The sequence below is a fragment of the Poecile atricapillus genome, chromosome 25, assembly GCF_030490865.1.
Source record: "Poecile atricapillus isolate bPoeAtr1 chromosome 25, bPoeAtr1.hap1, whole genome shotgun sequence".
Classification (NCBI taxonomy): domain Eukaryota; kingdom Metazoa; phylum Chordata; class Aves; order Passeriformes; family Paridae; genus Poecile; species Poecile atricapillus.
Window position 1 is genome coordinate 454582 of NC_081273.1, and position 14760 is coordinate 469341.

At 44.3% G+C, this 14760-nt stretch overlaps 1 protein-coding gene across 7 annotated transcripts in view; it reads left to right on the forward strand.

Moving 5' to 3' along the window:
• The window catches only part of APLP2 (amyloid beta precursor like protein 2), a 48223-nt gene extending 34075 nt beyond the window's left edge, over window positions 1-14148 (forward strand). For 2 of the 7 annotated variants that reach the window (XM_058856859.1, XM_058856865.1), the window contains 10 exons: window positions 176-250; window positions 1414-1572; window positions 2009-2137; window positions 6050-6149; window positions 6704-6874; window positions 7464-7499; window positions 10211-10293; window positions 11149-11223; window positions 11721-11876; window positions 12623-14148. In XM_058856859.1, coding sequence (XP_058712842.1) covers window positions 176-250; window positions 1414-1572; window positions 2009-2137; window positions 6050-6149; window positions 6704-6874; window positions 7464-7499; window positions 10211-10293; window positions 11149-11223; window positions 11721-11876; window positions 12623-12724 — 1086 coding nt within the window. In that variant the 3' untranslated portion in view covers window positions 12725-14148. The remainder of the gene's footprint in view (window positions 1-175; window positions 251-1413; window positions 1573-2008; window positions 2138-6049; window positions 6150-6703; window positions 6875-7463; window positions 7500-10210; window positions 10294-11148; window positions 11224-11720; window positions 11877-12622) is intronic. The other 5 variants (XM_058856860.1, XM_058856861.1, XM_058856862.1 and 2 more) reach the window with 5 other exon arrangements.
• The last annotated feature ends 612 nt before the right edge of the window (window positions 14149-14760 follow it).

Consider the following 14760-nt stretch of genomic DNA (forward strand, 5'->3'; position numbering starts at 1 on the left):
AGCATGGCTTGTTACTCAGAGGGATTAAATGCTAGGCTTAACCCTCACAACAGCTCTTTTATGTCTTCAAAACCCAGACAGCTGTGCTAGGATCTACCTGTGAAGGCAAATCAGCTCATAAAGATAAGATTAAAATCTGTGTCTTGTTCATGTGTTCTGTCCTTTTCATGTCCAGGTGAAAAAGGAGTGGGAAGAAGCAGAGCACCAGGCTGTAAATCTCCCTAAGGCAGAAAGGCAGACTCTGATCCAGGTAAGAGTGGAATGACCTAAAGGAGAAAGTTAGTGGGAGAGATTGCAATATTCAGAGACAAAAGAGAAGTGAGATGCAAGAACAGCCTTCCTGCTCTGTCAACAACTGCCTTTTAGAGGAGGTTTGATTCAATTGCTTGCTTTGTTCTTAAAACTGGAGATGATCTGATCCTATGCCAGGTTCTTTCCTACACACACTAGTAGAAAGTGATCTTGCTCCTCAAGTGCAGCAACAGTGGAGCCAAATTGTAATTTCAGACTTTTGGCCTGTTTTGCACTAACCACTAGCCTCAGAGCCTGGTTCAGAGTCAGCCCTGGCTATCTGGGCACAGATTTCCTGCTTGGGCAGACTTGGTAAATACACCTTAGACAGCAGATAAAGCTGGTTTGCTGCCAAAATGCTAATCTTTTGCCTTACGAGGAGAGTTCACTTGGACTGTGAAGTTAATGAGAGATTGCAATGTGGGATCATTAGGGGAAGGCTCTTCTTGCAGTAACAACTCTGTGAATTACTCTCAAACCAATATACAGCTAAGTGATTGACTCCAGCATTTAAGACCACTTTGGATTTTATCCTGGAACACAGTTTTCTCTTTGCGTTTTTTAATATAAGTCTCTGTTTAGAACTATGTGCAAATCCAGAAGTTTTTCATTATCTCTGTTGAAACATAACACTTAGTGGACTATTCTAGTTGGTTTGGAAATGAGGGCTGTGATCTTTCTAAAAGAATACAGAGAGATTTGATCTGAAGGCATGCTGATGGAAAATTCCCTATGCAATACTTAACGAACTTTCGCAAATTCAGATTAATGGCTCCAGGCTGCAGGGATGAATCCTGTTTTCATATTGCAGGGTTGAGGGAAGGAGTTAATATTGTGTCAGTTCTTTAGCACAGTCTGGATCTCCCAACCCCAACATGGTCTTTATATGCAAGGTCCTTTTCACTCTTCAGACCTTTGAAATGGCTTTGAAGGAAGTTTGGAAGGCACATTATCACTACTGAACTTTCAGAGATGAAATCCGCGTCAGCATTTCTCCATGCCTTTCTCTCCTAACTGTAAATGGGTTGGATATGGAGTTTGACAGTCTTTGTTAGTTTGAAGGGATTTCAGGAGTTGTTGGTCACACAGTGCACTTCACACTGATTACTGTCTTTGTTCTAGCACTTCCAGGCTATGGTGAAATCTCTGGAGAAAGAAGCAGCAAGTGAGAAGCAGCAGCTGGTGGAGACTCACCTGGCTCGTGTGGAAGCTATGCTGAATGATCGCCGTCGCATCGCCCTGGAGAACTACCTGGCTGCCCTGCAGGCTGACCCACCACGTGTGAGTTTCTTCTCATATTTTTCTAATAGGATAGCTCTGGGTAGGATGGCAGGTGGGAATGTCTTGGTGAGAAGATTGTCTGTGACTTGCAGAAACTGGGAATTGGTTCCTAGGAAAGCTTCTGCATTGTGGGAATTGGTGCTGCAGACTTGGCTGTGGGTCTGTAATTGACTCCCTCTCCTTCCTCCCTGGGGGAAAAAACCCTGCTTTATTTGGGGTCCATAAGGCACTGTTCATAAGGTGTGTTTTTTTGAGTCATACAGGCTTAAAATTAAGTCAAATGGGCTTAATTTTAAAAAAATATATATGTATCTAGCGGGTGAGTGCAGGTGACAGATCTGTCCTGCACCAAAGTACGCTCACACCTGAAGTACAGTTTTCAGCTGCGGGTTTGGGTGACCAGCGGTTTGACCTGTTCCCTGCTCCCATCCTGCAGCCCCACCGCATCCTGCAGGCCCTGAAGCGCTACGTCCGTGCTGAGAACAAGGACAGGCTGCACACCATCCGCCACTACCAGCACGTCTTGGCAGTGGATCCAGAGAAGGCTGCACAGATGAAATCCCAGGTATGAGGGGGGGTTTCTGTCAAGGGAGCCATTGTTGCCCAGCCCTGGCTGTTGGAGGCTCTGGAAACTGCATGTTGCTGGGTACTACAGCAGCTTCATCCTTGTGGAGCTCTCCCTCTCTCCTGTGCTTACTTCCTGTCACCAGACACACTTGCTGTGTGGTTTTCCTTGGTGCCTGACTTCCTTAAAAATTGAAGCTCTGTTTTATACATTGTTGGTCACAGTGACAAGTTGAGGGGTTTAGAACTAGGTCAGTATCAGTTCTATGTTTCCTTTTATCAAGCACTCCTGAAATTTATTTGCTGGGGACTTAGTTATCTTGAACAGACTTCCTCACTTCTTCCAAGTGTCTACATGTTTCTTTCCTTAGGCTTGTTCTTCATAGTGCCTGTGTTTGGGGTTTGTGGGAATTCTCTTGTGCCTCTGCAGAGTTATTGCCTGGTCTCCAAAGCATAATTCATAACCGTTTCTAGGCACTTGATCAATGTTGTTAGCTTTATCAGAAAATCTTGTTTTGATGAGTTTATGTCGTACCATTTGTCATGGTTTAACATTGCTTGTGAAAGAGAAAATGAATCAGTTATGGAAGTGATTCTCTGGGATTCTCTGTGAGGACTGCTAACAGCTTCCTCCGGACCAAATGGAACCAATCAGCTGGCTAGTTTTGAATATTGGCACCCTGTTAAACCACTGAAGAAGACTGAACACGCCTCTGAAATCACATTTAAAGACAAATAAGTCCTGGGAAAAAGCACTCTTGCTTCCGGCCTTTGAAGAGGTAACTGGACACTGGCAGGGTTGGGCCCTGCTGTGCTGCAGTGCTGGCCAGACCGGGCCCTGCTCCACCCCACAGCCCAGCCGACTCAGTCCATGGCATGGCTCAGCTGGGATTCTGCCGCTGCCGAGTTCCAACCGCGTCCAGCAGACCAGGCAGGCTCTGCTGGGCTTCAGGTGGAGGCCAGCTGGGCCCTGCTCCAGCCACAAGCCACCGAGACATTCTGCTGGCACTGCAGAAAATCAAGCTGCTGAGAACAGAGGTGGCCCTGCAGCCCCATGCAGAAAGCAGCTCCACAGCTGGAATTGACTGCAGCAGGGTCAGGAAACAGCCATGCAGCCAGAGCGGCTGCCACCTGGCAGAGATCACATGCCCATCCACAGGCCTGGGCAATATATTAACTCAGTGTACTGATTAAACTTGCAGACATCAATCCTCTCTTGAGTGAGAGAAAAGGAAAGGCTGGAGACATGTAAAGAAAACAACTCGGAGACACTAAGGTCAGTGAAGAAGGAGTCAAATCCCAGATGGGAGGAGAACGAGGAGATGCCTTTGTCTTGGGCTGAAATTCTCTTGTAAGGCTAAGGGAAAGATATAATTGATGCATCAGATTTTTTTTTTTTTTCCCTGTAACTCACAGAATGCACTGTGGGGGAATATAACGTTCTAACCACAGCTATGAGCTGAGGCACCCATATTGAAGCAAGCAGATGTGGAAGTAGCTGTGATCCAATAAGAAGCTTGAACAGAGATGAGAGAGATGAAAAACCATGGCCCAGGAATGGAAGAAGAAAACCTCTGTTCCCAGAGATAAAAGACAAGAACTTCTGTTTCTATACTAGAACCACTCATGCTTAAAATTGCACCCCAGTAATCTGAAATGACCCATGGTGGTAGTTGTGGGGAAACTACCAAACCATGGGAGGGATTTCACAATGGCAGATTTCCAGGCAACTGCTATTAGTGAAAATTATAACCACAAGAGAAGAGTTTCTTGTGGAAACATCTTCATGGTATGGCAGGAGAGACTCTTCTCCCTAAGTGGACTGGAGAAAGATTATTTTAAGAGTGGTAAACTGAGTGAAAATACCAAATTTGTCTCTATACATATATATATATATTATCAGTTGGAAAAAGAAAGAAAAGTTGGGGGGAGAAGAAGTGTTCTGAAGGTTTATTCTGATTTCTAACAATTTTTCTTTTAATTCCGTTTAATAAAGTTCTCTTTATACCCTTTAAAGTTTTGAGCCTGCTTTGCTCTCCTCCTAATCCTTATCTCACAGCAGAAAATGAGTAAATAATTATAATGGGTGTACTGGCATTTGGCCAGAACTAGACCCACTAGCACCATTACACTGTATTTTACTTCTGAACATCCAGAAAATTCTTTTCCTTCTGCTGGGTAGTGTATGTGAATATGTTACTTCCAACCTGGCTATTGTACTCATAAGAGTACTTGCAGATACTCCACAAGTTTTTGGAATTATGTTGATACTTGTTTTTGCTTGTTGTAAAATGGTGAAAGATGTGCTGAAAGGCCCAACTGATTAAAAATTCAAATCAAGAATGGCCTGTTAACACTGAAAAATCTGTTTGGAAGGCTGTGCCCTTTCTCAGGTTCAGAGAGAACTCACTGTCTAGTTGCAGCTTCAGGAATGTTTTCCTAGTCCAAGTTTGTGGCTGGTATGCTGCTTTGGAGTATTTTTGAATTCTGCAGTGCACAAAAGATAAGCAAGAAGAAAGAATGGAGAGGTGTAGGGAGACAGCGCAGTGGAGCACATCCAGTGCTGCCAAGAGGAAGAAAGAGGCACTGAGGAAAAAATGCATAAAAAACTGTATAACCACAAGGTGGAAATATCCTGGGTTAAGGGTAGGACACGTTCTGGAGCTTGTTGCTGTCACCTTTGGTGAAGGACAGAGTGGTGTCACAGTGATTTTCTAGAAGCAGACCTCACACTGGGAGGTGGCAGATTCCATGGGTTCCACGTTGTTTCTGGGTGTTGGCAGTGAATGTTCACCTTGTGTCTCCTCATCTCCCACTGCCTGTGGAGTTCTTGTTAAGCTGCACATCCCCAGAGTGGTGGCAGCTGTGCTGGTTATGATGATGCTTGGCTCTCCATGTGGAATTCACGGTCACGTTTTCAGAGGTGTGTCAGGCACAGCCCAGACCAGTGCTTTGTTCTGCTGCTGCCACAGTTCAGAAGGGAGTGTGTGGACTGTGTTCTTAAGCTAAATCCTCAACAATCCTTAATTCACTCTGAAGGCTTCAGTGTCAACAAATTGACATGCAAGGAATGTGGGTGGTACAGTTCAATTTCCATTCCCTTTACTTTTCACATGCTCTTTAAGCTCCTCAGTCGATTTCTTTGATTGACAAGTGCCACATGCAAAATTAAATGGTTTTCATCCTTGCTGTTACAGGTCAGGCACACATCAGACTGTGAAACAGGTCTATCTGACTCTTTAGCTTTTTGCAATGTTTGGCCATCTATATAAATGTTTTCCTTGCTCTCCTTGATCCCTGTTTATGGAGCACCCTCTTCAGGTCAGGCCTGACTTCACCGCTGAATTTAATGTGCTTTGGAGGAGTGATCTGAGCTTGCCCAGACCTTGAATGTATTTCTCAAAGGAAGGGAGAACACTGGTGCCAGTGAGTGGGTGTGTAGGACAAATGTAATGCCACAGTTGGTTTGAAAGGCACCTTTGTTCTGAAACCAGAGCTGATAAAATATCCTGTCTGCTCCTTTTGCCTGTGTCTTTCCTAGCAGTCAGGAATGAGAATCCATTTAATAAAGCTGTTACAGGAGATGAATTATGACTATGTTTGGCATATGGGAAATACCAGCTTTGGTGGCAATTTAGTGTTTCCAGTGGAGAGCTGGTTACAGTGAGAGTCAGCTGAATCCTCCCTTACTCCCAGCATTTCCTAAACTCTTGAGAGCACCGTCTACAGACGGCCAGTTCCAGTGAAGCAAGAGAGCATCAGTCAGAGAATTGGACTGGGTGGATCTGTGTCCTCTATTGCCTGCCATGGCAAATCCACTAGTAATAGATATTTTAGTGAGCAGGGAAAGAACTGGTACCATGAAGTGGCTGACAGTTTTTGCTTACTCCAACACACTCTTTTACATCTGCAGGTAATGACGCATCTTCATGTGATTGAGGAACGGATGAATCAAAGCTTGTCTCTGCTCTACAAGGTGCCATATGTGGCTGAAGAAATCCAGGATGAGATTGGTTAGTATGTCTGCCCCTATGCTGCTGTGAAAAAACTCCCAAGTTTTTGTATCCAATGAGCTCCTAAAAGATTGCTCTCTTCTTTGAGGGGGTACCCTTGACAACAAGCACTTGGGCTTGGGCTCAGGCTCAGGGAAGATACTGTCTGGACTTAGGAAAACAGCCAGTCAGAATAGCTTGTTCTCAAGAATTTTCACTGTCCATTTAAAAAAAAATAAAAATAAATCAACAATGTTCAGAATGGCAAAACTGTCTTGCTAAGGGAGATGAAAGAGATCCGTAAGAAAGCCCCAGATGCTTTCTCCCTTTTTAGGTTAATCTCATCTTGCCAAAACCACTTGCCACATCAAAACTCTTGGCCCTTATTTAAATGTATTTCTAACCAACGCCTTTACTGAGAATTCCAGATGAGATATGCAAGATAAAATAGCCTTGCAGCCTTGAGAGCACTGTTCCCCTGCAGTCCTGCCTCAGCCTGGTTCAAACCATCTGTCCCTCTCTGTCGCTGCCAGGTTTCATGCAGTTTGTGTAATAATTCCTCTTACTCCTTTCAGATGAGCTGCTTCAGGAACAGCATGCAGACATGGATCAGTTCACGTCCTCTATTTCTGAGTCCCAGGTGGATGTCAGAGTGAGCTCTGAGGAGAGTGAAGAAATTCCCCTGGATGGCAAACCTTTCCATCCGTTCCAGGTGAAAACCTTCCCAGCCTTGCCTGAAACTGAAGGTATGTGGAATTGAACATTGGGTTTCATTGGTGGTTTTCCTTAGACAGTAGGCTCAGCTGGAACAGAGAAAGCTCCATCCCTTTGGGTGAGGTAAAGCAGTCACCCTGACAGGACCCCTCACTCACTGGAGAAGCAGTGCTGCGAGTAATGTCTGCTGAGCTGCTCTAATGATTTTCTGATTCTTCTCTTTGCAAAATTGTCCTCTCTTTCCATTTTGCAGCGAGTGTTTACAGTGTGTTTACAGAGTGTTTATAGTTTTTACAGTGTGTCTTGACTCTGGAATTAATTTTCAGTCTTTAACAAAAGCATTCTTGTGTAATGTCAAATCTTTGTGCTGTGATCTGCTGAAGGGGTGAAGGAATTCCCTTTTTTTTTTAAAATGTATATCTATTTTTTTGTCATTGGGTGTTGACAGCTGGTGTGTGTGTGTGTATTTATTTTAAAAACGTTTGAACAGTCCTGAGCTTAAAGCTGTAGACTAAAAGCTTTTCCCAGGGTCTGAGTCACAAATCATGCACAAGCCTTTTTTCCTTTCTCTCTTAATCTCCTTTCTCTGCTATTTTTGTTTTTTGTTTTCCCTCCTGCTAGATCCTCAGCCGGATTTGTACCATCCAATGAAAAAAGGTTGGTTCTAAGCTGCTCCCTCACAGTGCTTACAGTCCTTCTCCTACCTCCTCAGTGTGTTTGATAGCTTCATTTTAGTTCCATACTCACCTTGATTTTCATTTCCCTTCTTTCACTTAGATCAGTCATGTTCAGTTTTGCTTGTTTAGGCCTAGTGTTAAAGAAGCCAGCTAATCTGAGCATCTGATTGTGAGTGTGTTCCTCCCTGATGGGCTCACAAGGGTCTCAGAGTGCCTGGAGTGGCTCTTAGCCCTTGGGAAAGGTGGCCTTGGTGCTTTGCATCTCTCCATGTGTGACACTTCTCAAATTAAACCCTGCTGTGCTGGTGGGGAATAGTCCAGAGGTTCTTCTGCCTCCTGTAGAACCTGTCCTTGATGCCCTGCAACACCACTAAACAAGGAATGAGTGTTCTTCAGGACACAGGCTGTTTCCTATCTAAATGTCCTTATGTCCTTAGTGCAGCTAGTATGGGACAGATAAATCAGGAGGTTCCTCCTCCATGTTTGTGCTTTCCTCAGCATCACCTTCCCACATGTAGCATCTCTCCATACCAGCAAAGTGTGTGTGGTTTTCCACTTCTCCCTTAACTCAGAATTAATTCTGCAGTAGCTCAGTGCCTGGCTAAAAAGTGGCTTTAAGAGCAGCATAGAAATATTAGCATTAAACAATGTCTCTATTAGTGATACGGAATAAGGGAAAAATAAGTAGAAAATGGAGGCTCTTGCAGAGTAGTGCTGCATGAGCTGTGTGTGGAGTAAACTCAGTGTTTTAATCTGCCTTTGGTTCCAAATATATTATGTAGGTCTCAAAGGAGAGCAGAAGATTTTGCTAATCACCATTTCATGTGAGCACATGTAGTTTTGTAACACAGTGAAGGTCAAATAGCTTGAAACTATTTTCATTATCTGTGTTTCTTTGCAAATGTAAGTCACCTTCATCCTTCTTGTGGAACAGTGTACAGTGTGCTGACTGCTCTGGCAAGAATTGGGACAGACGTTTGATTTTTTATTTATTAAATCTTTGGATGACTGCTTTGTTTACTCGAGGATGATAAATTTGTGCTAGTTCTCCCTGTCTGGGTAAATATAAGAGTCTCTTGGGCACAATGATTGTCTTCCACTTGTTCCTTCTTTCCCTTCCCTTTTCATTGGATTGCTCAGGGGCTTTGAGGGAGGGGGGGGAGGGCAGGGATTTTGTGCAGGTGTGTGGTTTTGGTTTTTTTTCCCCTGTGAGGTACATAATTTAAACTGTGCCTTTGAGCTACCTAGAACTGGGTCTGTTACTTGGTACAGCACACTGAGACAAATAGCAGAGCTCTGTGCAGCAGCTGAACTCTCAGCTCTGGAGACTGAACTGGCTTGGCTCCTGAGACTGGAATAAAGCAACCATAGGCCAAAAGCTGATAGAGTAGTTCTGTACAAACTATTTGTGGTTGGTCTCTCCTGAAAATCCCAATGATTGACTTCCATAATAACATGACGTGCTTCAAGAGTTGTGAGAAGTCAGACTGGCAGTCTTGGCTGCGCTTGGAATCTGATTACTGCCTCTGAAGAAAAATGTGATGCACTACAACTTGAGATGCTTCGTAGTGAAACATTATTTCTTTGGCATTTTCAGGCAATACAAACTTGTCACTGTAAAAACTTGCCTTGAAGCCAAGTAGCCTTTCCTTGCATCTCATCAAAGAACATGCTGCCAATTCCAGCAGCTGTTGACATAATGTCTTGGGCACCTTGCATGTTTAGCAGTTTTTGCAGAGCAGGGGGTTTGCAGTCACCAGCAAAGCCTGAAGTGCTGCAGTGGATTTTCCCCCACAACATTGGAAAGATCCCACTGAAGGTTTGAGGCTTCACTGTCCTGCTTTTGCACTAGTGTGTCACAGGTCATTACATTGTCCGTGCCGCCTGTGGAACACTGGTGTTCTTTTAACATGCCGTGTTATGTCAGGTCAGGGCAGTTTGCATCAGACTCTTTTACTGATCTGATCTATTTATAAATGCTTTGGATTCAAACAGTTTATGCCAGGACCTTCTGTTAATTGATATTCTTCTCTTGAGCCAGTGCTAGTTCCAGCCTGGAAATGGGGTAGTAGTATTCTGGTACAAAGGCTGGTATAGTTCTCTGCTCCTCCCTTGCCCCAGGATTTATTGTTTCTGGGCTTGCTCCAGGTATGGGGCAGCAGCTCATTATGGAGCCATACCTGGTGACCTTGGAATTGTCATTCCCGAGGTGCTTGCTGCTGTGCCTGACTCCAGCAGAGTAGGCGATGCCGCAAGCATTCCATGTGTGCTGGCTTTTGGCAGATGGATGTGTGTCCACTCCTGTCCAGGGTCTTGTAAGGGTGTTGGTGACCCAGGGTGACACCTGCAGCTGTTACTGCACTCAGTGTGTGTTATGCCTTGTCTGGGGCCACCTAACAGAAGCACTTAACAGTGCAGTTTGTCTGGATTGACACCTCAGCCTGATTTTGGTGATGAGTCCTGTCTGCTTCTCTCATTGCCACCTCATTTCCCCTCATTAATAGCCCTCCTAATCACTTGTCACTGTAGCTTGTGAGCTGTCATCTGACACAACACAACAGCATGAGGACCAGTATTAACTCAGTGGTCTGTGCAGTTAAATGCACGATGCATGGCAGCTCTACACAGAGTAGGTGACTCTTCCAAAATGTTCCTAAGGGCTGATGGGCTCTCCTTGTTCTTTTGGTGCAGGTTCTGGCATGACTGAGCTGGACGGGCTGATTGGTGCTGAAGAAAAAGTGATTAACAGCAAGAACAAGGTGGATGAAAATGTGGTGAGCTCTCCACCTTTATTTTGTGAAGCTAAACCTGTGGTGGACACTAATTAATAGCAGTGGCTTGTTTCTATGTCTCATTCCAGCTCACAAAATGTCAGTGTGTTCATTATCCATATAGTGTAGGGGAGTCAGTTTGGTGACTGTTGCAGGCTCTTAATACTGATTAGCAATAGAAGGGTAGGAGGGGAAGGGAAGGAGAAAGCTTCAAATCTTTAGCAGTCTGAATCTGAGAACTCTGATTTAGGAATGCTTTTCCCAAGCAGAGACCTCTTGATGTCCCTTTATTTTCACTAGGTAACTCAGTGTCTGAGCACACCGAATGCTGGTGTGTTCCTTCTGTGTTCCCACTTACTTTTCATGGCAGGGAAGGCCTCACCTTCCTCTGAAGGTGAGCAAGAGTTGTCTCTATCCACAGGATTAAGAATTCTCTAGGTTCTATTGACAGCCACTTCACATCAGTTACTTGGGTTTAAAAAAATTAAGAAGTCAGCTCTTGAGTTTCCTTTCAATGCTGTTTTAAGGCCAAGGTTGGATCTTGCATAACAGAAATGCTTGGTCCAAAGTTAGCACCTATTTTTTTATTGTTTTGTTGGTTTTTTGTTGTTGTTTTGTTTTGTTTTTTCCTTTGGGGCTTTTGTTTGAAGCAGTCTGGAGGTAACTAGCTGTAATACTGTCTCTGGTGGCTGTATAAGAGTTGGGGAGCATTCCATGTTGTTGAGAGCAGAGGGGAGATGGTAGGTTGTCCTGAGCTTTTGCTAGTGTTCATTAAAGGTCTCCTGTCTGTCTTCCTCTTCCTTCTCCTCCTTGTTTTGTGTGGATCCTTCCATAAAACACTTCTGTGGCCATTTTTAGGTGATTGATGAAACCCTTGATGTGAAGGAGATGATTTTCAACGCCGAGCGTGTTGGAGGGCTGGTGGATGAGCCGGTACGTTTTTGGCTGCTGAATCCAGGGACTGACAAATTCCTAAAACTGGATTTTGATTCCCATTTTTACTGAATTCAGGGGTTTCTGCCTGGATGCTGCTCTGGGGGCTTATGCAGAGTGAAACACAGTACAGCCCTTCTCCATGAAGGTGTAAGCAGTGAACACATGTTAGATATTAATCTGACTCCTACTGCAAAAGTAGGGGAATAGGGATATTTTGTGGGATAGGGAAGTGACATGGGCCAGTGTCTGTCCAGAGCTACTAAGTGGGGAAAGAATTTTGCATTCATTATCCTTTTGATGGAATATTTAGAGGTGAAGTATTTAGGGGTGGAATACTTAGGGATGATATATATACACTGTCTAGTGTATAATCAGACCTACCTTGATACCGCAGATGGTCAAAGACCTTACTAGTGGGCATGCTTTAGGTTTGTGTTGAACAGTGCATTTCCCTCATTGCTCTTCCTCAGCCTGCTCTGTTTTCTTCCCTTCAGGATAATGACAGCTCTCTCCGTGATGACTTCGGCTTCAGCAGCAGTGCCCTTATTGGGCTGTTGGTGATTGCTGTTGCCATAGCTACTGTTATAGTCATCAGCTTGGTGATGCTGAGGAAGAGGCAGTATGGGACCATCAGCCATGGAATTGTGGAGGTGAGAAACAGCTCCATAACTGAGGATGAAAATAGTCAGTGTTGAATCACATGTGTGTGTGGGTAGGGGATGGCAGCAGCTTCCAGGCCATGGAGAGTTCTGCTTCTGGCTGGGTAGGAATTAACTCTGTCCCTGCTGACACCATCATCACTTGTTCCTTGGTGTGCAGGTGCCAGTCCCCAGTGTGCTGTGCTGGCACCTGCCACTCCAGAGTTGCATTTGCTTATCACTAGGATTCAATTAGGCTTCCCTGGCTGGTTAAGGGTAGGATTTAGCAGTAAATGAGCTTTTCAGGCGATGTCTTTAGCAGGGCAGTCAGTCAGTCAATCCATAGCAATTTGTCCTCCTGGCTAATTGACGACTGAGATGTTGTGATTGGCCAAATGCTGAAGAGCAGCTCCTTCTTCCTTGCACATTTCTATGACAACTTAATGGAGCCCAGAGAAAACTGCTTTTCCCTTTGCCCCACCCATGCAAGAGATCATCGCAACCTCTTTAATGGAGAAGTGTGTCCCTGATTTGCTGTGTTGGCTGAGCAATGACAGATTTGTGAGAACATCCCCACAGGGGATTGGGTGAGCAGGAGGCATCAGGTCCTGGACAAGCAACTCTATTAAACAAATTACCTTTTGCAGTTTACCTTTTTCCCCTGTCTGCTGCTCACCATGGTATTCACTCAGTGTTTGTCTGTTGCCTTTTGTTCTGTGGAATCAATCCTTGACCAGTATCATGTGTTTTTTCCAAAGGTTGACCCGATGCTCACCCCTGAGGAGCGGCATCTGAGCAAGATGCAAAACCATGGCTACGAGAATCCCACTTACAAATACCTGGAGCAGATGCAGATATAAAAGAGATGAAGGTAGAATAGCCCCGGTGGGAAAAGATGCGGGGTGAAGGGCCAAAGTGGTCCAGTGTTTTGGATCAACTACTGACCAACAGTTGCTTCAAGAGGACTTCATCTTACATTCAGAACTCCTGGATCATTAAGACTATAATTACTACTGTAGAGTTACAATTTCCATTCTTTTAAATGGGTGAAGAAATGATAATATAACAATATGATATATAAATCTCCTTAAATGGGAAAAATGGATCTATTGCAGATATTTGACTGAGATGTAGTTTTCTTTTTTTTTTTTTTAAATAATCTGGAAAATACCAGTTCTGTTGTACTGTTGTCTGATACAAGTTCTATATATATAAAAATGGGAAATGCTGATTTTTATTTCTGATAGACCACCTGTATATTGAGGGTCATTTGTACCAGCCTACCTTGAAAAAGGAGACAGTTGTGGCTCTTCAGTCATTTTGGCTTTTATATATAAAGCATTATTCTTTTTTCCTTTTTTTTTTTAAGTGACTTTCACTGGGAGTTGCAAAGAGATTAATTTAAGTATAGGAGCTATTACAGCATAAGCAAGGAAGCAATTGGGAATGGTAACTTAACAAAATTCCTTATAACAAGAAAAAAAGAAAAAAGAAAAAAAAAAACATCTTCATATGCTGGTGGTGTGCACCCTGCTGCTTAGCAGCTCAGGCTCTAGGAATCAAGACTCCCTGGAGGCAAGGAGTTAAAAGGCTTCTAGTATCTCTGTTTATAGTAATTCTAGTGGACTGTTAGAACATGGTTTGTGCATACTGAGGTCTGCACATTGCCCTTCCAGATTCAGTTCTGCTCTAGAGTTGGAAGTTCTGGTATTGAATTGAAATCCTCTGTTCTCATCCAGTTTCCTTCAGTACTCACCTGGCATTAACAGCCCTCTCTTGCTACTACTTTCTAATTTCCCCAGCTCTCCTGCCTCGCCAACATGGTAAGTAGTTAAGAGCTGCAGGTTTTTGAGCCTTTGCATCTCCCTGGGTGATGCTGGGCCAAAAATGACAAATAACTGCAATAACTGGGACCTTGGGAGCTGACAAACACAGAGCTCTCTCAGCTGGAGAGGGAAGAGAGTGACATGTTGGGAAAGGAATGCTGCCTGCTTTAAGGGAAATGGGATGCATAGGCCCTAAGAAGACCTGAAGGGGCATTGTTCCACTCACCATCATCATGTCTTTGTAATGCTTGTATAGTTGGTGTTAATGCTCACGGCTTTTTTAAATCTGGGGGTTCTGGTAACCTGTGGTGTATTTTTTCTATTTTTCCTGTGACTTTATTTTTTCTTCCCCTTTCCGTGTTTCTTCCCACTATGCACAGATTTACCTGCAAACTCCTTAGTGTGGTCTGTGGGGAATGTACAAAGTTTAAACACATCAATAAACACTTTAACTTCCAGATTGTTTCCTCTCTTTATTCATGAGCTCGCTCTAATTCCCCCTCCTCCCACCATGTCCTGCGGAACTCACAAGACCTTTCCCTGATGGTGAGAAAGACTGTACAGGTATTGATGTATAACCATGCCTGGAGTCTTTTGTGGTATTTCCAGATCCTGATGACCTTAGTGGAGAGGAGAAGGCAGGATGCTAAACCAGTGGCCAGATCCTGAGTAGCATCAAAGCAGCTGCTGGAATGCAAGTTGGGAAGACCTGGGGCTGCTGCTGCCTCTGGCTGCTTGTGGAAGGTCCTGTGGATGTTTCTCCCCATTCCCAGGATGCAGGTGGCTGCTGGCACAGCCTGTGCGAGCAAGCAGAGCCAAGGCTCTCTGTGGTGACAAGCTGTTCCTGTCCCTGGCCTGGACTTGTGCAGTTCCCAACAGGTCTGGAGGAAGAGAGGGAGAGGAGGAAACAAGGTTTAGCAATTTTGAACAGGAAGCACTTGCAGGTCCCGTTTTCTCCATAAACATGAGTTCCTTGGTTTAACTGGAACCTCTGTATTCTGGTTAAGTTACTCAGACACCAAGGAAAGAGCAGATGCTGTCCTAGAAAATGCCGTCTGTTGGCTTGTCAC